Source organism: Bos mutus, chromosome 22 (genome assembly GCF_027580195.1).
Source record: "Bos mutus isolate GX-2022 chromosome 22, NWIPB_WYAK_1.1, whole genome shotgun sequence".
Lineage (NCBI taxonomy): Eukaryota > Metazoa > Chordata > Mammalia > Artiodactyla > Bovidae > Bos > Bos mutus.
Genome location: NC_091638.1, coordinates 22,713 through 44,143, shown reverse-complemented (window position 1 = coordinate 44,143; position 21,431 = coordinate 22,713). Strand labels below are relative to the sequence as shown.

At 38.2% G+C, this 21,431-nt stretch overlaps 1 protein-coding gene across 1 annotated transcript in view; it reads right to left on the bottom strand.

Moving 5' to 3' along the window:
• Positions 1-21,431, bottom strand: part of LOC106700546 (serine/threonine-protein kinase Nek10-like) — a gene marked incomplete at its 5' end in the record, with an annotated part of 82,038 nt that overhangs the window by 37,900 nt on the left and 22,707 nt on the right. The window contains 2 exons of the mRNA XM_070360022.1: positions 1,434-1,544; positions 11,739-11,839. Coding sequence (XP_070216123.1) covers positions 1,434-1,544; positions 11,739-11,839 — 212 coding nt within the window. The remainder of the gene's footprint in view (positions 1-1,433; positions 1,545-11,738; positions 11,840-21,431) is intronic.

Sequence of the window (21,431 nt, the reverse complement as noted above, 5' to 3'; positions counted from 1 at the left end):
TCAAATAAACCTTAAATAAAAAGTTCATTGGCAGCATGCCTGAGCCAAAGTTTAAGTATATTCTGTTGTTGTTCAGTCACTAAGTTGTGTCTGACTCTTTGCGACCCCATGAAATGCAGCATGCCAGGCTTCCCTGTCCTTCGCTGTCTCCCTAAGTCTGCTCAAATTCATGTCCATTGAGTCAGTGATGCCATCCAACCATATCATCCTCTGTCACCCCCTTCTCCTCTTGCCCTCAATCTTTCCCAGAATCAGAGTCTTTCCCAATGAGTTGGCTTTTGCATCAGGTGGCCAACGTATTAGAACTTTGGCTTCAGCACCAGTATGTGCTGAAACTTTTTAAAAATACACAAAATTGGAACAGGATCAAGCATCTTTACACCAGTGGGTCCAAGCTGTTTGGCCTGTGTCGTTCTGGGACAGGAGAACAGAACCTGTGACCATCTCCAAGGCCTGTATCAGAATGGCTACCAACAAAGTCAAAAGGATACCCTTTCGCCAAGTTGTGTTAATCAGAAATAAACAGTTTTCTTTCCATCTGGGGTTGATTTAACCTCTTGGTGATTTAGTTTTCTTATGTAAGAATAGGAATATTTACCAGCACCCAAAGTCTAGGAGACTCTCTAATGTCAAAGAAGAAAAGAACTTTAAGAAATGGCTCATTTCACCTTCTTAAATGATAAAAATCATGACCTCAGATGCTTAAGTGACTTGTTCAGGGTTGCAAACTTAAATTTATGAGCTTGGTGAAGAATATTTCAATAAAGATTGGAATAGAATTCTCTAAAAGGACATACATATTTGTTTATATTAAAGATATTTAATAACATTTCTTCTTAGGAAACATACAATAACACTGAAAGAACTTTCTATTAGTCTTCTGAGGTTGATGGCTTCAGAAATAAAGGTGAGAAAATTAGAGGCAAAGACACACCCTTGATTTAATATCTTAAGTATGCTATGGTCTCAGTGCTCGTGTTCTCTCAAATTTGTATATTGACACTAATCCCCCAGGAGGGACCTTTGGGAGGTAATTAGGCCATAAAAATAAAGCCCTTATATAAGTGTTCTTATTAAAAGTACCCTTATAAAAGAGGCCTGGAAGAGCTCCCTTACCTCCCTCTGCCACATAAGGATATAGCAAGAAGTTGACAGTCTGAAACCTGGAAGAGGTTACTAGACTCAACTATTCTGGCACCTGATCTTGGACTTCCAGATTCCAGAATTGTGAGCAATAAATTCCTGCTGCTTATAAACTCACAGTTTTTGGTATTTTTACTATAGCTGCCCAAATGGGCTAAGAGAAACATTGATAACATGCTTTAGGAAAGGGCAGAGTTTAATAGAGGATTCAAGCATGGGAGGATAAAATTTAATTCATATGATGTGTTTTTGTTAGTAAAAGAAGAATTTCTATATGTAGAATACTGTACCTTTTTAATTTCAGATTTCAAATTACAAGGGTTACTCTGTTGGCTGAAGAGGGATTTCTTGAATCTCTCTATAATCCTTCTTTTCAAGTTGTGGTGCAAAGCTGGAGGAAGCTGCATAACATGAGAAAATCATAATAAGCACGTCATTAACAATGCATAGCTGACTCTCAAGAAGCATTTGTGATGGTAACAATATTCATTCAATAGGACTAAAGAAGAATTTTAAATTTTACTCCAAATAGCATGATTTGATACTACAATTTTTCAGTCTACAATCCAGAAAAAATATTTTACTGTGTTTTCTTTCAAAAGGTTACTTCTAATTATATTACTGTTCTTTCATTTTATTGATGTTATTTTTCACAGAACTAAACTACATATTAGTTGCACATATAAACTGAATTTTGTAAATAACAGACTTACAAGGAAAGATGTATTCTATGAAAGAAGAAAGAGAGAAATGAATATGTATACATTAGGGTTCAGTCAGGATGAATTAGATTTAATAAATAAGTAGTAGGAAGCCACTGTTTGGGGTAGAGAAGGGAAAGTATCATGAGAAGCACTGTTTAGAGTTGGTAACTCCCTACTGTTACCCACCAGAAGCTTCCACCTCCCTGAGTCAAACACCGCAAGGCAGAGCTGGTGCACGGCGTTTCAGGTGCGGCCCAGCACGGTTCTGTCCGTCAAAGGGAAGGGCGGCAGTCTTCCCTGACATGCCTTATTGTCCGCTACAGCGCCAGTGCGTCCTTGAAAAGTGACTTACCCTGGTTATGGCAGCTAAATTGATATGCCTCTAGTTAACTTAGAATTGCTTTTACTACTCCTGATGGCTTGAATTGACTTTCATAAAACCTTTCTTGCATAAGTCAATATTCAGTCAACTTAAGATTCACATATGGGGCATCACAAGGGACAGTACCCTATCTTTAAAGTTTTCATGAAGAATTAAAGTTTTTGCACAGAATGGTAACTCATGCATAGTCTAACTTCAGATGACATAAGTACAGGTAAATACACATATGTTATAATACTAAGGATGAAATGACTACTACCTATAATTTGTATGTGCCAGGCACTACTGTTCTCTTTTGTGGGCATTAGCCCACTTTTTTTCTTGACAATAAACTTATAAATCAGGAACTATTCTATAGGTGAGTAAGTCAGACTTTATATAACACCCAAGACACTTTCTGAGTCTCCCAGCTCTACTTTTGCTTGAGAGCAAACACCACCATCACTAGCATTACACTAGTATAACACTTTACAAACATTTCACATACTGTATTTCCCTTATCTCACAGTCCCATGGCCACCTGAATGATGAAACTGAGTCTAGAAGAGAGAATGACTCCCTCAACATCACAAGTCTAAAAGTGTGGTTTTTGTTTGTTTTCATCATTCCAAAGTAACAGAAGGAAAAAATAAAATCTTGTATGTTTATATAGTAGGTTTCCTCGAACATAATATATGGATTCTTTCTGAGGAACTATATCCTCTAGTGTCTCCAAAAAACACACTGGCAGACCGTCAGTAGTGAGAGGGTAACAGGCAGGAAGGCCAAGGGTCTCCAAATGGAGGAAACAGGGTGCAAGCATCAGATATTTTTCTCTTAAAATTCTGTGTTGCCATGACAATACCTGGTTCCACCTTAACTTTTTTCTAACCTTGAGCTAACCAATGCGTTTTTCTTATGGAAATGCTTTTCTTAAGCTATGTTAATGTATTATATATTTGCTTTGGAATTTGCCTTTCTTCAAAATAGTTCCACCTAGACTAACTTTTTTTCTTTTCTCAAACCTTGGGCTGATAATAGCTCAACAAACTAGTATTCATATCAATTGTTTCATGTCTGGGGGATGACACACCTCGTGCCATCCTATCTCAAAAATGCATATTGTGGGAGAGGGGCCTGGTGAAACTCCATCAGCCTTGAGGTGTCTCTCTTATCTGATTAACAGCTTCCTAACAGACATTCAGAAAATGAAGATCATGGCATCCAGTCCCATCACTTCATGGGAAATAGATGGGGAAACAGTGGAAACAGTGTCAGACTTTATTTTTTGGGGCTCCAAAATCACTTGCAGATGGTGAGTGCAGCCATGAAATTAAAAGATGCTTACTCCTTGGAAGGGAAGTTATGTCCAACCTAGATAGCATATTGAAAAGCAGAGACATTACTTTGCCAACAAAGGTCCATCTAGTCAAGGCTATGGTTATTCCTGTGGTCATGTATGGATGTGAGAGTTGGACTGTGAAGAAGGCTGAGTGCCGAAGAATTGATGCTTTTGAACTGTGGTGTTGGAGAAGACTCTTGAGAGTCTCTTGGACTGCAAGGAGATCCAACCAGTCCATTCTGAAGGAGATCAGCCCTGGGATTTCTTTGGAAGGAATGATGCTAAAGCTGAAACTCCAGCACTTTGGCCACCTCATGCGAAGAGCTGACTCATTGGAAAAGACTCTGATGCTCGGAGGAATTGGGGGCAGGAGGAGAAGGGGATGACAGAGGATGAGATGGCTGGATGGCATCGCGGGAGTTGGTGATAGACAGGGAGGCCTGGCATGCTGCGATTCATGGGGTCACAAAGAGTCAGATACGACTGAGCGACTGAACTAAACTGAACTGAACAGACATAAAACATCTGGCTAAAGACCAGCAGAGGGGGCACTCTTTCTGCCCCCTTCTGATATCTATGTCAGAAGCTTTCTCTATCTCTTTTATACTTTGATAAAACTTTATTACACAAAAGCTCTGATCAAGCCTCGTCACTGGCCCTGGATTGAATTCCTCTCCTCCAGAGACCAAGAATCCTGGCATCTTTCATGGCTCAACAACAACCTTTCAGTAGCCCACAGGATCTGCTTTGATAGTGACTCAAATAATATCTTTCCTATCGAAAAAAAGTGATTTGACATATTACTGTTTAAAAGGAGATTTCACTAAATGCTAAACTGTTCAGCATATCATCAAAATAAATACACAGAATGTAAAATTCTCTTGTTGTTGTTGCTCAGTCACTCAGTCATGTCTGACTCTTTGTGACCACATGGACTGAAGCACTATCTGGGCTTCCTTGTCTTTCAGTATCTCCCAGAGCTTGCTCAAACTCATGTCCATTGAGTTGATGATACCATCCAACCATCTTATCTTCTGTTGCCCCCTTCTCTTCTTGCTCTCAATCTTTCCCAGCATCTGGGGCTTTTCCAATGAGTTGGTTCTTTGCATCAGTGGCCAAAGTATTGGAGTTTCAGCTTCATCATGAGTCCTTCCAATTAATATTCAGGGTTGATTTCCTTTTGGATTAACTGGTTTGATCTCCTTGCTGTCCAAGGGACTTCCAAGAGTCTTCTCTGGCACTACAGTTCGAAAGCATCAATTCTTCAGCACTCAGCATTCTTTATGGTCCAACTCTCACATCTGTACATGACTACTGGAAAAACCATAGCTTTGACTATATTGGCTTTTGTTGGAAAACTTATGTATCTGCTTTTTAATACACTGTCTAGGTTTGTCATAGCTTTTCTTCCAAGAAAAGCTGCAGTCTCATCCATCGTGATTCTGGACCCCAAAATAAAGCCTGTCATGGTTTCCATTTTTTCCCCATCTATTTGCCTTAAGAGTTTACAAACCCTGAAAACCTGAGTCCACTTGAGAAACACAGATTTGCCCTAAATTCTATTTAATCTGTCATCCTTGCCCCTAGGAATCAGAAGATCCAGATGAGAGGGTACAGATGGATCTAACTTCATCCATCACCACTGCTGGAAAAAAACAGTATGTTGCCCTGATGACAGTTAGTCCTGCATTTTCCATCTGAGGACAGCTCATTGCTATTCCTGACTACATCTCTGTATTCTTCTGGCAACAAGTATTGTTGCTAAGATGACAATCTAAAGGAGCTCCAACCAAACTAACAGTCTACTCTCTAGGAGACAGATGTTCCATTTTTAAAAAGTTGCAATATGCTCATTTTCAAAGCATTTATTTAACACAACAATCAAATTTTAACTATAGAGTTAAATCCAAACTTACATTGTCCGCAAAGTTTCTACCTAAGCAATAACACATGAAGACTCCTGCTATCATATGTATTTCAGTCACCTTAATTGCTCAAAGATCAATTTTGGTTTTCAGCAATGGAAGTGAACCACTGATTTCATTCTCAGCTCACTGGTCTTAAGATTACTATCTCATTTTTTATGAAAACAGATGAAAAATCACTGGAGGCAGGATAAGGATTCTAACATTGTGTCTCTAAAAATAGCTGCTTTTAGATTGTTTCCACAGATTTGTCTCCATGGAAATTGGGTAGGAAATGTCACCACCAGCCAAAAGTAAGCAGTTTCCCATTTAAAGTCACTTGTTGGTTGTCAGAAGGGACCTGGTTCTGCAATTCAGGGTGCTATCACAGCATAAGTCTGTGAGAGTTTGAGAGCCTAGTATATAAATACATGAACAAGAAGGGTTTTTTGGTTTGCTTTGTCAATTCAGTTTTACTTTCAGAAGTTTTCCTTTGCCATTACCAGAGGGGAAAAACTGATCCTGGTCTTCAACCTTTGGTGAATATGCGAGTGTAATGTTTAGTCTTTTATTTATCTCCTTTATTTGAAAGGCATTAAGTTTGGTAAGCACTGTAATTTAGTTTCCCAAAGAGTAATCATTCCTTACTATGTACAAAGTCATAAACTTTAAAGAATTCTGGAGTACATTTTTACAATCACCATGGTTATATCTGAACTTGCAGCAAGGAATGGCATTTTGCCAAAAACATGAAATAATTTGTTATGCTGGAAGTGTAAGAGCATAATAATTAGGTGTTAATAATTGTTTCGTTCTTGCTTTAAAATACTTTGGAATCCAGTAAAGAAATAAAATATATCCATTTATTTATTTTTTTTGACCATGAAATTCGATTATTATTTTTTGTACTTTACAATATAGTATTGGTTTTGCCATACATCAACATGAATCTGCCACAGGTGTAAATGTATTCCCCATCCTGAACCCCCCTCCCACCTCCCTCCCCATACCATCCCTGTGGGTCATCCCAGTGCACCAGCCCCAAGCATCCTGTATCATGTATTGAACCTGGACTGGCGATTCGTTTCACATATGATATTATACATGTTTCAATGCCATTCTCCCAAATCATCCCACCCCTCACCCTCTCCCACAGAGTCCAAAAGATTGTTCTATACATCTGTGTCTCTTTTTCTGTCTCGCATACAAGGTTATCATTACCATCTTTCTAAATTCCATATATATGCATTAGTATACTGTATTGGTGTTTTTCTTTCTGGCTTACTTCACTCTGTATAATAGGCTTCAGTTTCATCCACCTCATTAGAACTGATTCAAATGTATTCTTTTTAATGGCTAAGTAATACTCCATTGTGTATATGTAACACAGCTTTCTTTTCCATTCATCTGCTGATGGACATCTAGGTTGCTTCCATGTCCTGGCTATTATAAACAGTGCTGTGATGAACATTGGGGTACACGTGTCTCTTTCAATTCTGGTTTCCTTGGTGTGTATGCCCAGCAGTGGGATTGCTGGGTCGTATGGCAGTTCTATTTCCAGTTTTTTAAAGAATCTCCACACTGTTCTCCATAGTGGTTGTACTAGTTTGCATTCCCACCAACAGTGTAAGAGGGTTCCCTTTTCTCCACACCCTCTCCACCATTTATTGCTTGTAGACTTTTTGATAGCAGCCATTCTGACTGGCGTGAAATGGTACCTCATTGTGGTTTTGATTTGCATTTCTCTGATAATGAGTGATGTTGAGCATTTTTTCATGTGTTTGTTAGCCATCTGTATGTCTTCTTTGGAGAAATACCTGTTTAGGTCTTTGGCCCATTTTTTGGTTGGGTCATTTATTTTGATGGAATTGAGCTGCAGGAGTTGCTTGCATACTTTTGAGATTAATTCTTCGTCAGTTGCTTCATTTGCTATTATTTTCTCCCATTCTGAAGGCTGTCTTTTCACCTTGCTTAGAGTTTCTTTTGTTGTGCAGAAGCTTTTAATTTTAATTAAGTCCCATTTGTTTATTTTTGCTTTTATTTCCAATATTCTAGGAGGTGGGTCATAGAGGATCCTGCTGTGACTTATGTCGGAGACTGTTTTGCCTATGTTCTCCTCTAGGAGTTTTATAGTTTCTGGTCTCACATTTAGATTAATCCATTTTGAGTTTATTTTTGTGTATGGTATTAGAAAGTGTTCTAGTTTCATTCTTTTACAAGTGGTTGACCAGTTTTCCCAGCACCACTTGTTAAAGAGATTGTCTTTTCTCCACTGTATATTCTTGGCTCCTTTGTCAAAGATAAGGTGTCCATAGGTGCGTGGGTTTATCGCTGGGCTTTCTATTTTGTTCCATTGATCTATATTTCTGTCTTTGTGTCAGTACCATACTGTCTTGATAATTGTGGCTTTGTAGTAGAGCCTGAAGTCAGGCAGGTTGATTCCTCCAGGTCCATTCTTCTTTCTCAAGATTGCTTTGGCTATTTGAGGTTTTTGTATTTCATTACAAATTGTGAAATTATTTGTTCTAGCTCTGTGAAAAATACCATTGGTAGCTTGATAGGGATTGCATTGAATCTATAGATTGCTTTGGGTAGTATACTCATTTTCACTATATTGATTCCTCTGATCCATGAACACAGTATATTTCTCCATCTGTTAGTGTCCTTTTTGATTTATTTCACCAGTGTTTTATAGTTTTATATATATATAGGTCTTTTGTTTCTTTAGGTAGATATATTCCTAAGTATTTTATTTTTTTCATCGCAATGGTGAATGGAATTGTTTCCTTAATTTCTCTATTTTCTCATTGTTGGTGTATAGGAATGCAAGGGATTTCTGTGTGTTGATTTCATACCCTGCAAATTTACTATATTCATTGATTAGCTCTAGTAATTTTCTGGTGGAGTCTTTAGGGTTTTCTATGTAGAGGATCATGTCATCTGCAAACAGTGAGTTTTACTTCTTCTTTTCTAATCTGGATTCCTTTCATTTCTTTTTCTGCTCTGATTGCTGTGGCCAAAACTTCCAAAACTATATTGAATAGTAGTGGTGAGACTGGGCACCCTTGCCTTGTTCCTGATTTTAGGGGAAATGCTTTCAATTTTTCACCATTGAGGATAATGTTTGCTGTGGGTTTGTCATATATACTTTTATTATGTTGAGGTATGTTCCTTCTATGCCTGCTTTCTGGAGAGTTTTTATCATAAAGGGATGTTGAATTTTGTCAAAGGCTTTCTCTGCATCTATTGAGATAATCATATGGCTTTTATTTTTCCATTTGTTAATGTGGTGTATTACATTGATTGATTTGCAGATATTGAAGATTCCTTGCATCCATGGGATAAAGCCCACTTGGTCATGATGTATGATCTTTTTAGTGTGTTGTTGGATTCTGATTGCTAGAATTTTGTTAAGGATTTTTGCATCTATGTGCATCAGTGATATTGGCCTGTAGTTTTTTCTTTTTTTGTGGCATCTTTGTCAGGTTTTGGTATTAGGGTGATGGTGGCCTCATAGAATGAGTTTGGAAATTTACCTTCCTCTGCAATTTTCTGGAAGAGTTTGAGTAGGATAGGTGTTAGCTCTTCTCTAAATTTTTGGTGGAATTCAGCTGTGAAGCTGTCTGGACCTGGGCTTTTGTTTGCTGGAAGATTTCTGATTACAGTTTCAATTTCGGTGCTTGTGATGGGTCTATTAAGATTTTCTATCTCTTCCTGGTTCAGTTTCGGAAAGTTGTACTTTTCTAAGAATTTGTCCATTTCTTCCAAGTTGTCCTGTCTGTCTTGATCATTTTTATATATTAATAATAAAAAACCTTTAAAGGTTTCATTATTTTTTATTTTTATTATTAATATATAAAAATGATCAAGACAGACATATAGAAATTAAATTTCAAAGGATATTTCTCTTAATTTGGTAGTGAATTGTTAAGGTAACCAAAAAGCTATTTGAAGTTATTTCCATAACACTACAGTTAAAAAAGCTTCCCCACATATTTATATCAGTATTTAAATGGAAATGTGTTTTTGAATATAATACCTTTACTCAATAGAGATATGGCAGAGTATATTTTGATTTATTAACCAATTTTCTTGCCCCTTCACCTACTTTCATTCAATCAGGTAGACAGTTTTGTGGGGTTGCATAAGGGAAAGGTTGTAGGCAGAAAATGGAAGAAAAAGTAATCAACTTTAGATTCTTAAGTCTCAAAAGGGTAGCCCTCAGGGTAACTGGAAAGAATACCAGATTTAGTTTAAAAGTGAACCAACCAAAAAATACATAAAAAACAATTCAAACATGATAGATAAGAGCCAGGCTACTCTCCAGGATGGGCAGAAGTCAAAGGAGGAACAGTGAGAAGCTGGAGGTTGGCAGGTTCCAAATAAGGGAGCCCCTCATAAAGCCCCCAGGCTAACTGTGCCAGTTGTCAGTTTGTTTACTCTCACTTCCAAATCCACCTTCTCTGCCCTGTTTGTGATACTGAAACATATATCCCTTGTCAGCTGGCTGGATGTTCAGATCTATCAGCAGAGGGCGCTAGTAGAGGATTCAGCCTGTCTTTCTGGTTCCAGTGATACTCCTCCCTTACCTTAGTTGGGCAGCACTGAATGGTCAGCAGGGAAGGGAACTTCAAGTGGTGCTAACGCTCAGCCAAATTCAGTGGCACCAACCCTGCAACCAGCTTTCTGAAGAGTTCCATGGAGCAGAACCTACCTCTGGCACCTCACCTGGTTCCATGGAGGGCAGTTCCTAGCATGTTATCCTTACATGCTGCTTTCCAGCAGGTCCAAAGCACAGAACCTCAGAACATTTCTCTGGTTTTTCCAGTAAGGTCTGAACCTCAGCCCAGGATAGGGTGTCCTCTTTCATTTTGTTCCTTTCTTGGGTGCTCTTACTTAGCCCTATAAATAGTGACTTCCCTATCTGCTCTTATGGTCTTTAAATTTCTCTTCCCCTCCTCAGTAGATGCTGCTGCTAAGTCACGTCCGTTGTGTCTGATTCCTTGCAACCCCATGGACTGTAGCCCACCAGGCTCCTCCATCCATGGGATTTCCCAGGCAAGAGTACTGGAGTGGGTTGCCATTGCCTTCTCCACCTCAATAGATGATACGCTGTTATTATGAGTAATTCTTATATAAGTATTTAAGTGAAACCATCCCTGTTGAAATTATTGTGGTTTCTGTTCCCTGACTAGACTCTTAATGAAACAGATTTGGTTCCAGGATTGTCCAGGAGGAGCCACACAGATGGTATTTTGAAAACTGGTTTGATTGTACCCTTGGAACTGAGCCCACTGATGGGTTATTTGCCAGGAGGACACAAGATGCTAGTGATCCATGGCATGCAGTGCTGCTGCAGTTCACCACAGTCATCTGGATGAAGAGCCAACTGAAGGGAGCACCCTGGAAGCCTGAGCGACTGCTACATTTGATGATCAGGCAGTATGAAGACCACAAGGATGGGGAGGGAGGTGGGTCCTTCAGATGTACTGGAGCACTTACAGAGACAATGACAGGCTTGGGTCCTTTAACTGTCAGCTCAAATCATAGTCTAAGAGCCAGAAAGATTCCATGACAGCCCTAATAGAATGTACTTCTTGCTACCACAGCACTGGTATAGCTAATAATCAAACAGGAATCTAATTGAGTAGATTGCTGAGTTACAGTGTCAGCTGAATGCTCATTTCACCAAATTTCTCATGCAAAAGGTAAAAAAAAAAAAAAATTAGAATACTAAAACTCCAAGTAGGGACATGTTGTTGGACCCAGATAAAACTGACTATCTTGAAACTCAACTCACTCTGAGCTATCATTGCCAGTGGAAGTAGCTTTAAACCCTGCATCTGAGAAGACAAGCCTTCTTTTGCTTCAAAACTCTATACTAACCTCACCTAGGACAAATGAGGGCTAATACTTTTAAAAGAGATACTCATTCCTCTTAAGACCCACAATAGTGAGCTTTAAGTCAAGAACAAGGGTCATATCTCATATGACCCATCTCATATCACATTTCCTCTTTGGTAATGATGTGTACCAGTTCCCCTGGATATGGTATGATCCAGCGAAATATGATCCAGGGGAACTGGTACACATCATTACCAAAGAGGTAATAGCTTATACATTAAAAAAATAAAAAACTGCAAGATTTTGTTATTCCATATTAGTAGCAACCCAGAGAACATGCACAGGAGTGGATTCTAAAAGTGTCTCAAAGAGTTCTTTGGCAATATTAGCACCAAACTTGTACTTAAGATGAAAAGGAAATAAAAAGCTGGCACACTGACCTGAGTGATATAGATGACTTTGTGCAGCTGGATTAGGATCTGCTGAATAGGATCACTGATCTGACGTACTTTCCTCTGTGACACAGCAATTCCTGCAGATGCTGTGGATAAAAAAAAAACTGCAGTTAGTGAAGACCCTGGTTTTCCCCTTCAAACACCATATTAATGGGAAAATGGGGTAAAATTCAGGGGGAAAAAAACAATTGAAGCAAAAACCCTCATCCTGCCAATGAAACATTATGTAGAGAGTTTGTAACACTTCAATATGTTATGATATTGGATGCATAATTCCTTCCTTCTACTTCTCAGACCCCTAAGTAACATGATGATGTTATTGATAACATCTGGAAGACTATTTATCACTTGGAAAATTTGCTTGCAATTACACCAGGCTGCCACTAGCAGTCAGTGGTGTATTGTATACTGTGTCCACTGAAAAGGTAGGCATCAGATATGTGCAGTTAAGAGACTATCACACTTTAAAATTTTTAATTCATTATAGCAAATAAAACTAATCTTATTAAAACTACCAAACTGCAAATACTGAATAGGTAATCTTACAAAGCAAACAAAAAAACTAATAAATTATAATTTGTAATATAATCAATGGTTTGAAAATTGTTATGAATTATAATTTTCACCTCCCTTCGGGTATCAGTAAGAGACATTCATAATGTATTCTGAGTTCTCATCATAGAGTCACATCACTTTCACAGTCCTAGGCTAGCTTGGTGCCAAACTGCATATGAGCCACTTTCCCAGATTCACATGTCATAGGCACAAGTCCCACTCTTAACTTCAAGGAATGTAAAGCTATTTAAAAGAAAGGCCTCAACCTCCATGTTAGTCACAGGTCCCCTCTGCCTCCTCTCAACCTCAGATCCACAATGGAAGAAAAACCAGATAGGTGGATGTATACTATCCTCTCTCCCATCTTCTTGTTCTTTCCCTTCCTTGCTACAACCGGTAGCATGCTTTCTAAAATAATGCTTTTCTTCCCAAATTCTCATTTTTAAAGAAAAGTTTCAAAGACCTTCTTTTTTTACCTCAATGAAACCTTGAGTAGATGAAATTAAAGGTGAACATAATCATTGCTTTAGCAACAGCTAAGATTTTGAAAAATGATTCTTATATAAGTGCTTTCTTAGAAGGCTTAAATATTTTACCCTAAAAATTTATTTTCAGAACATTTATAGAGAAAATTTAATGTGGTCATTAAAAATTCAATTTGTCTTACAATTAGCATATGAAAGTGTATATTTAGGAAACAAACTACAAAAAAAGAAAATATTCTTTTTCTTACGGGTGCTTTTACTGTGTTGAGAAATTCACATAAGAAATCATCTAGTTCTAATCCATCTACATATAATACCATTTAAATGTTTGAAATTAAAAGGATCTACCTCCTCTAGGAACTGTGTCTAACTTCTTGTAAACATGAGTTACTTGACCTTTCAGATGAGGCTTAATAAATTACCCTTTAGTGTAAAAATGTGAAGATAAACCAGAAAGAATTAAGTTAGTTCTGAAATAGAAAACAGAGAACTGGGCATATCTGCTTCAGCCTGCAGAGATGGCCAAGTATACATACATTATATTTTCTACAGTAATGTTTCTTTGCAAAAATAATTATTCTTTTTAAATAAATTTAATTTTTTTATAGTTTTATTTTTTAATTTATTTTTTATTGAAGGATAATTGCTTTACAGAATTTTGCTGTTTTCTGTCAAACCTCAACATGAATCAGCCATAGGTATACATATATCCCCTCCCTTTTGAACCTCCCTCCCATCTCCCTCCCCACACCACCCCTGTAATTATTTGTTTGTCTAGACTGATATCTAAAACTTATGTAGTTTAGTTGATGTTTTATATCTGTGGCCATAGGTATAAAACAGAAATAGTTAGCTAGAATGCCTGCCTTCTGTACTACTCAATATGCAGTGCAACAATTTTTCTTTAAGACCCTTGGCCACTACTCTCTCAATCCCAGTAATTCCTTGAGTTTTGAAAATAGCTTTGATTTCTTACTCTCTAAAAAGTACATTTTAAAATGTATATTTACAGATGCCTATTATAAAATAGGCAGAAAATGTGCAATAACCTAAGTAATCACAGAAGAGACTCTAGAACCCCTGGGACCACCGTCCATCAGCCTTCTCCCCAGAGGCAACCTCTGATACCAGCTTGGTGCGTTGCCTTTCAGTTACTTTTCTATTTACATATTTCAGTGTGCACCTTCAGAGCAATATTTTTCAAACTATGGTTGAGTCCTGAATCAGTTTAATGAGCCAGGACCAGCTTTTGCAAAGTGGAAAGGAATGGCACGGAATAAAACAGGATAGAAAAATGTCAGAGTACTGCATGTAGTAAGGGTTCACTCAGTCTAGATATGAAATGTGTGCCTTCCTGAGGATCATTTCCAAAAAAAAACACTTTGAAAGCTACTATTGTAGAAAATCTATAGTGCTACCTCATGCTTTCTTTCCCTTTTTTTAAATAAATGGTGACACATTGTAAGTCTGGTTACAATTTTTATTCTGTCTTGGAGATTATTTCTTATCAAATATAGTTATATAATTTCTTATCAGTTATAGCTCATTTTTAATGACCACCATTGAACAGTACTACATGTTCTGCATGCATGTTCTGTATGCATGCATACACTTCTGTCTTTATAGGGACTTAGTTTTCTTTCAACTTATTATGATGGTAAATGATGCTGCAGTGAATATATGTGTTCATACAGTGAATATGTGTGTGTGTGCCTCACTGTGCATAGTGCAAGAGGTCTTTTAGTGTAAATGAGAAATTAAGTAGCTGGGCCCTTTGATACATATATTTGCAATTTTAACAAATACATGTTAAAGGAGCTGAATCAATTTGCACTCTAACCAGAAGAGAATCCACTTTTCTATCCCTTGATCAACACTATAGTCAAACTTTTCAATTTTACCACTGTGATTTTGTTTTGTGTTGTGTTTATCTCAATGATGATGAGGTGCTGCACTTCTTTGGTGAATTTTCTGTTTCCCAAGTTTCTTTTTTCTTATTGATTTGTATATGCCCTTTACATTGTCTGAATACTAATCCTTTTACTGTATTTTATATGTTATAAGTATTTTCCTCTAATCTGTTACTTCTGTTCAGTTTAAAGGGCAATTCCCAACCCCATCACCTAGACTAAAGACAGTCTCTCAAGGTTATCTGCTGCTGTTATGCCATGACAAGTCAGGATTGCATGACCAGTTCAGCATTCTGGGTGCTCTGGCAGGATTACTGAGATGTGAGTGATCACGTGGGTTAGGACTGGGGAGAAGAAAGAAATTTAAGGTTCATAATGATGGGAGTCTAACTATAACACTTGCAAACCCTCTTGATTTCCTGAACAACTTCAGCTAATCCTAGGTAGGATAATTTTTATTCCTCCTTTTCTACCTTATCAAATCATCACTGTTTTTTATATTCCCCATCCCAAAATATGTAGCCATTAGTAATTTTAGGAATACAAAAATAATAAAAATCCAAATATATATCTTTAAAATTTTTATTCATTAGACATTAATAACTACCAACTTCATGGCAAATGTTAGCCATATAAAGCATTCTCCCTGTCTTTCAGATTAGCACACTGAAAATACTATACTTAACTATTCACTAAAAATATAACACATATTTATATTGACAATTTTATTAAAAGAAATTTCCCTTAAAAAGAGATCATAGGTGGAATTCCCTGGTGGTTCAGTGGTTAGGAATCTATGTTCTGTCAAGGGCCTGGGTTTGTTCCCTGGTTGGGGAACTAAGATCCTGCATGCTACAGAATGTGGCCAGGAAAAAAAAAAAAAAAAGATACCATATAAACTGATCTTATTTCAATGTCAGTCATGCATAGTATGTTCATGAGTCATACCTATATACTTCCTGCTGCAAAAGATAGAAAGTATTTGGTCTCATTAAAATTTAAATAAAATCAAAGTTTAAATTGGAACACTCTGTATTCCTTTTATGGTTTTATTAAAATAGGGAGCTGAATTAGTGTTTTAAAACTTAGGAGGAAACCACAAAATTCATTATAAGTGGCAATTTACTTAAAATGCCAAACAATCATATTTGCTAGCTCACTGTGTGGTGGACATGACACTGAACAGCTAAGTCTCCCCTCTGAGGTGGTGGTAGGAGGACCTGGAGAGGTGCTGGCAAGGGTTTCACACATGGCATCTCATGTGGTCCTCGTAACTGTTGTGAACGGTGTCCTCATTTTACAGATAACTGAAATTAAGAAGAGTGTCCAACCAAGCCTGAAGAACTGGGACCTGCAATTAGATGGGCCCTAACTCTACACTTATTCAACTCTCCTAACTTGTTACCAGGAGACCATGAAACCATGGACCACGTAACCTAACACGTATGCTCCTTCCCACACCTGAAATACTACTTCTTTTCTTAAAAGGAGCTGCTACTTCTAACACGTTCTCATTGTACCTTTTAACATTTAATGGATCAAATATTTTTGAAAAGCAAGTACATGTAATAAATTGGAAACATTATGCCTTCACACCCTGTGCAGTACACTATATCTGGTTTATTATCTCATGACACATTACAATAGTGAAGTTAGGGGCCCGCTCCTGGTCCAGTCTACTGAAGTTACAATTCACAGCACAAGCTCTGAACCTCTTAGTTACTACAAAATGATCAAGAGATGGACTACACATATTCCCCAATTGACCAAGACATAGTATACTATTTTTCTGAATTCTCTCTGCTAAGAATCAGGGATTTTTGAACAACAGGGGAAGGGAAAGTTTACAGCAGGAGCTCCTGAAAAAAAAAAAAAAAAAAAAAAAAAAAAGAACTGTATATGTATATGTATATATATATATATATATATATATATATATATATATATATTAGGCAGAGCCAAGATTACTGAGAGGGAAGACATGGAGTTTCTGTTGCCCTACAACTAGGATACTCACAAGATGCTGGTGGGGGGCCTCTGAAAACCAGACAGATGGGAGGAACCCACTAAGCAATCAGGTAGTATGTGAACGGGAGCAAAGAGGGGAGGAAAAGTGGAGGCCAGACAGGACTAGTGTGGCTGAGGAGTGACTGGGAGCACCCAGAGAGGCATGCTTGCCTCCAGGATGTTAACAGGGAGTAGAAAGGACCTTCAGAGGTTGTAGGATGAGGAGGGGGGAATGTGCTTGGCATTCCCTCCTGCCCACTTGGCCCCAGGGAGCTTGCACAGGCTTCAAGCCTGGTCCTATGCCCTTCAGGGACCTCTCTGCCCACGTGAGTACTGGGGATGTGAGAGGGAGTGGGAAGAAGGATGCAAGCCAAACTGGGGAGCCCTCAGGGGTCAGGAGAAGTGCCTGCTGCTCCCTTGCCCACTGAGCCCATGGGAGTCATCTAAGGCCCTGGGCCTGGCTCTCCAGCCTCTGGGGCCCTCTCTGCCCTTTAAGGTGCCTTTCACCCTACAGGACCTACTCTGCCTATGTAGGTCCTATGGGTGTGAGAGGAGGGGAGTATGAGGAAGAGCCAAGCCCTGGGGGAAGAGTCACTTGGGATTCAGAGGATCAGGGAACCTGCCTGGTATTCTACCCACTTGGCCCCAGGGAGCCTCCTGGGGCCCCAGGTGTGATCCTGCACACCCTAAGGCAGGAGAGACTGCAGAGTCCCCCTCAGCTAGGCTGAACCCAAGCCCCAACCCCCAACCAGGGCCTTTTCCAGCAGTGTGGGTCCTGAATCAGGACCCTGCCCCTGCCTAAAGCTAGCCTCCACATAAATCCAGCCCCTGCCTAAGCCCTGCCCCTCACAGCTGAGGTTTTTCTGTCTTTTTGTTGCTTTTGTCATTGTTTTGTTTTGTTTGGTTTTTTTTTGTTGTTGTTGTTCTTTGCCATTATCGAGTTCTGTTTTACCCTTCAGTGGTTCTTTTGTATATATTCTTCTTATTTTTTAATAAAATAACTGTTAATTTTCTGAATTCATTTTATTTTTTTTGTTATTATTATTATGCTCCCTTTTTGGAGAAGGCAATGGCACCCCACTCCAGTACTCTTGCCTGGAGAATCCCATGGACGGGGGAGCCTGGTAGGCTGCAGTCCTTGGGGTCTCTAAGAGTTGGACACGACTGAGCGACTTCACTTTCACCTTTCACTTTCATGCATTGGAGAAGGAAATGGCAACCCACTCCAGTGTTCTTGCCTGGAGAATCCCAGGAACAGGGGAGCCTGGTGGGCTGCCGTCTATGGGGTCACACAGAGTCGGACACGACTGAAGTAACTTAGCAGCAGCAGCATGCTCCCTTTTATTTTGTATGATCATTTATGATTTTTTTCTTCTTCGCTACTGGAGCTTAGTTTTACCCTCCAGTACTTGTTTTATATAGATTATTATTTTTCTGAATATATGTTAGTTTTCTAAATTTAATTTGTAATTATTTGCATTGCCCTGCTCCTTTTTTTGGCAGGCCCTGTGGCTTGCAAGATCCCACTTCACGGGCCAGAGATCAGGCCTGGGCTCCTGAGGTGGGAGAACTGAGTCAGAACCACTGGACTAACAGAGAACATCATGCCCCAGGGAATATTAATTGGGGTGATACTTAAGAATAAATTTACCTATGGAAGCAAAAGATTTCAGAAGACTGAGAAAGCTTCAGTGTTCTCAGAAAACTATAAAACTCTGATGAAAGAAATCAAAGAGGACACAAACGGAGAGATATACCATATTCTTGGATTAAAAGAATCAATATAGTAAAGATGAATATACTACCCAAAGCAATCTACAAATTCACTGCAATTTCTATCAAATTGCCACGGCAATTCCACAAAATTGGAACCAAAAAATCTTACAGTTTGTATGGAAACACATAAGACCCCAAACAGCCAAAGTAACCTTGAGAAAGAAAAATGGAGCAGGAGGAATCAGTCTTCCTGACTTCAAACTTTACTAAAAAGCTACAGTAATCAAAATAGTATGGTACTGGCACAAAAACAGAAATATAAACCAATGGTTCAGGATAGAAAGCCCAGATATAAACCCATGGACCTAAAATCACCTAGTCTACAACAAAGGAGGTAAGAATATACAATGGAGAAAAGACAGCCTCTTCAATAAGTGGTGCTGGGAAATCTAGACAGGTACATGTAAAAGAATGAAATTAGAATACTACCTAATACCATACATAAAATAAACTCAAAATGAATTAAAGACCTAAATGTAAGACTATAAAACTCTTGGAGGAAAACAAAGGAAAAACACTCTTTGACATAAATCACAGCAAGATCTTTTTTGAGCCACCTCCTGAAATAATGAAAATAAAAACAAAATAAACAACTGGGATCCAATTACACTTAAAAACTTTTGCACAACAAAGGAAACCATAAGCAAGACAAAAAGACAAACCTCAGAATGGACAAAATATTTACAAACAAAGCCGTGGACAAAGGGTTAATCTCCAAAATACACAATCAGCTCATGGAGTTAAATATTTTAAAAAATAAAATTAAAAAATAGGCAGAAGATCTAAATAGACATTTCTCCAAAGAAGAAATATAGATGGCCAATAAACACAAGAAATGATGCTCAACATCACTAATTATCAGAGAAATACAAATCATAACTACAATGAGGCACCAGTTCATACCAGCCAAAATGGCCATCATCAAAAAATCCACAAACATCAAACGCTGGAGAGGGTGTGGAGAAAAGGGAACTCTCTTACACTGTTGGTTGGAATGTAAATTGGTACAGCCACTGTGGAGAACAGTACGGCGATACCTTAAAAAACTAAACACAGAACTACCATATGATCCAGCAATCCCAAAACAGGCCATATACCCTAAGAAAACCACAACTCAAAAAGACACACGTACCCCAGTGTTCATCATAGCACTATTTACAATAGCCTGGACATGGAAGCAACCTAGATGTCCATTGACAGATGAATGGATAAAGATGTGGTACATATACACAATGGAATATTATTCAGTCATAAAAAGGAATGAAATTGGGTTAGTAGTAGGGATGTGGATGAACCTAGAGCCTGTCATACAGAGTGAAGTGAGTAAAAAAGAGAAAAATATCATATATTAATGCATATATGTGGAATCTAGAAAAATGGTGTTGATAAACCTATTTGCAGGGTAGGAACAGAGGCACAGACATGGAGAACAAAGCTGAATGTATGTGCCCTATGTTCGAACTATACTACAAAGCTACAGTAGTCAAAACAGTATGGTACTGGCACAAAAATAGACACATAGATCAATGGAACAGAGTAGAGAGCCCAGAAATAAACCTACACACATGTGGTCACCTAATCTATGACAAAGGAGGCAAGAATATAAAACGGGGAAAACAGAGTCTTTCAACAAATAGTTCTGGAAAAACTGGGCAGCTACATTTAAAACAAGATTAGAACATTTCCTCATACCATATACAAAAGTAGGGCTTCCCTGGTGGCTCAGCTGGTAAAGAATCCACCTGAAATACAGGGGACCTGGGTTCGATCCCTGGGTTGGGAAGATCCCCTGCATAAGGGAAAGGCTACCCACTGCAGTATTCTGGCCTGGAGAATTCCAGGGACTGTATAGTCCATGGGGTCGCAAAGAGTCAGACACTACTGAGCGACTTTCACTCACTCACGATACAAAACTAAACACAAAATAGAGATTAAAGGCTTAAATGTAAAACTAGAAACCATAAAATTAAAAGAAAACATAGGCAGTACACTCTGATACAGGCCTTAGAAATATTTTTTTGGATATGTCTTCTCAGACACAGCAAACATAGGCAAAAATAAACAAATCAGATTTAATCAAACTTAAAAGCTTTTGCACAGTGAATCAAACTATAGACAAAATGAAAAGACGAACTATTGAATGGGAGAAGATATTTGCAAAAGATATGTCTGATAAGGGGAATATCCAAAATAAATTGAAAACGCATACAATTCAATATAAAAAAGTTTAAAATGGACAGAGCACATTAATAGACATTTCTCCAAAGAAAACATACAGCTGGACAATGGAAACATAAAAAGATGCTCCAACTTGTTAATCATCAGGGAAATTCAGATCAAAACTATCATGAGAAATCAACTTTTACCTGTCAGAATGGCTATAGCCAAAAGACAACACATAAATGTTGGCAATGATGTGGAGAAAAGGGAACCCTAGTATACTGGTGGTGAGAGTGTAAATTGGTTCAGCCACTATGGGAAGCAGCACGGAATTTCCACAAAAATTAAAAATACAACTACCATATGACCCAGCAATCCCACTTCTGGTTATATATCTGAAGAAAACAAAAAAACACTAATTCAAAAAGATGTATGTACCCCAATGTTCATAGCAGCATCATTTACAATTGTCAAGGTGTGGAAGCAACCCAAGTGCCCACTGACAGATGAATGGATAAAAAATATATGGTGTGTATATATGCAATGGAATATTATTCATCCATAAAAAGGAATTAAATTCTGCCATTTTTCAGCAATGTGGATGGACCTAGAGAATATTATGCTTAGTGAAAAATGTCACACTGAGGAAGATAAATACTGTGTGTGTTTTCACTTATATATGGAATCTAAAAAATAAAGCATATGAATGCATAGAGCAAAACATAAACAGATTCACAGAGAACAAACTATGCTTTAATATACTATATTTGTTCTTTTCTTTCTGA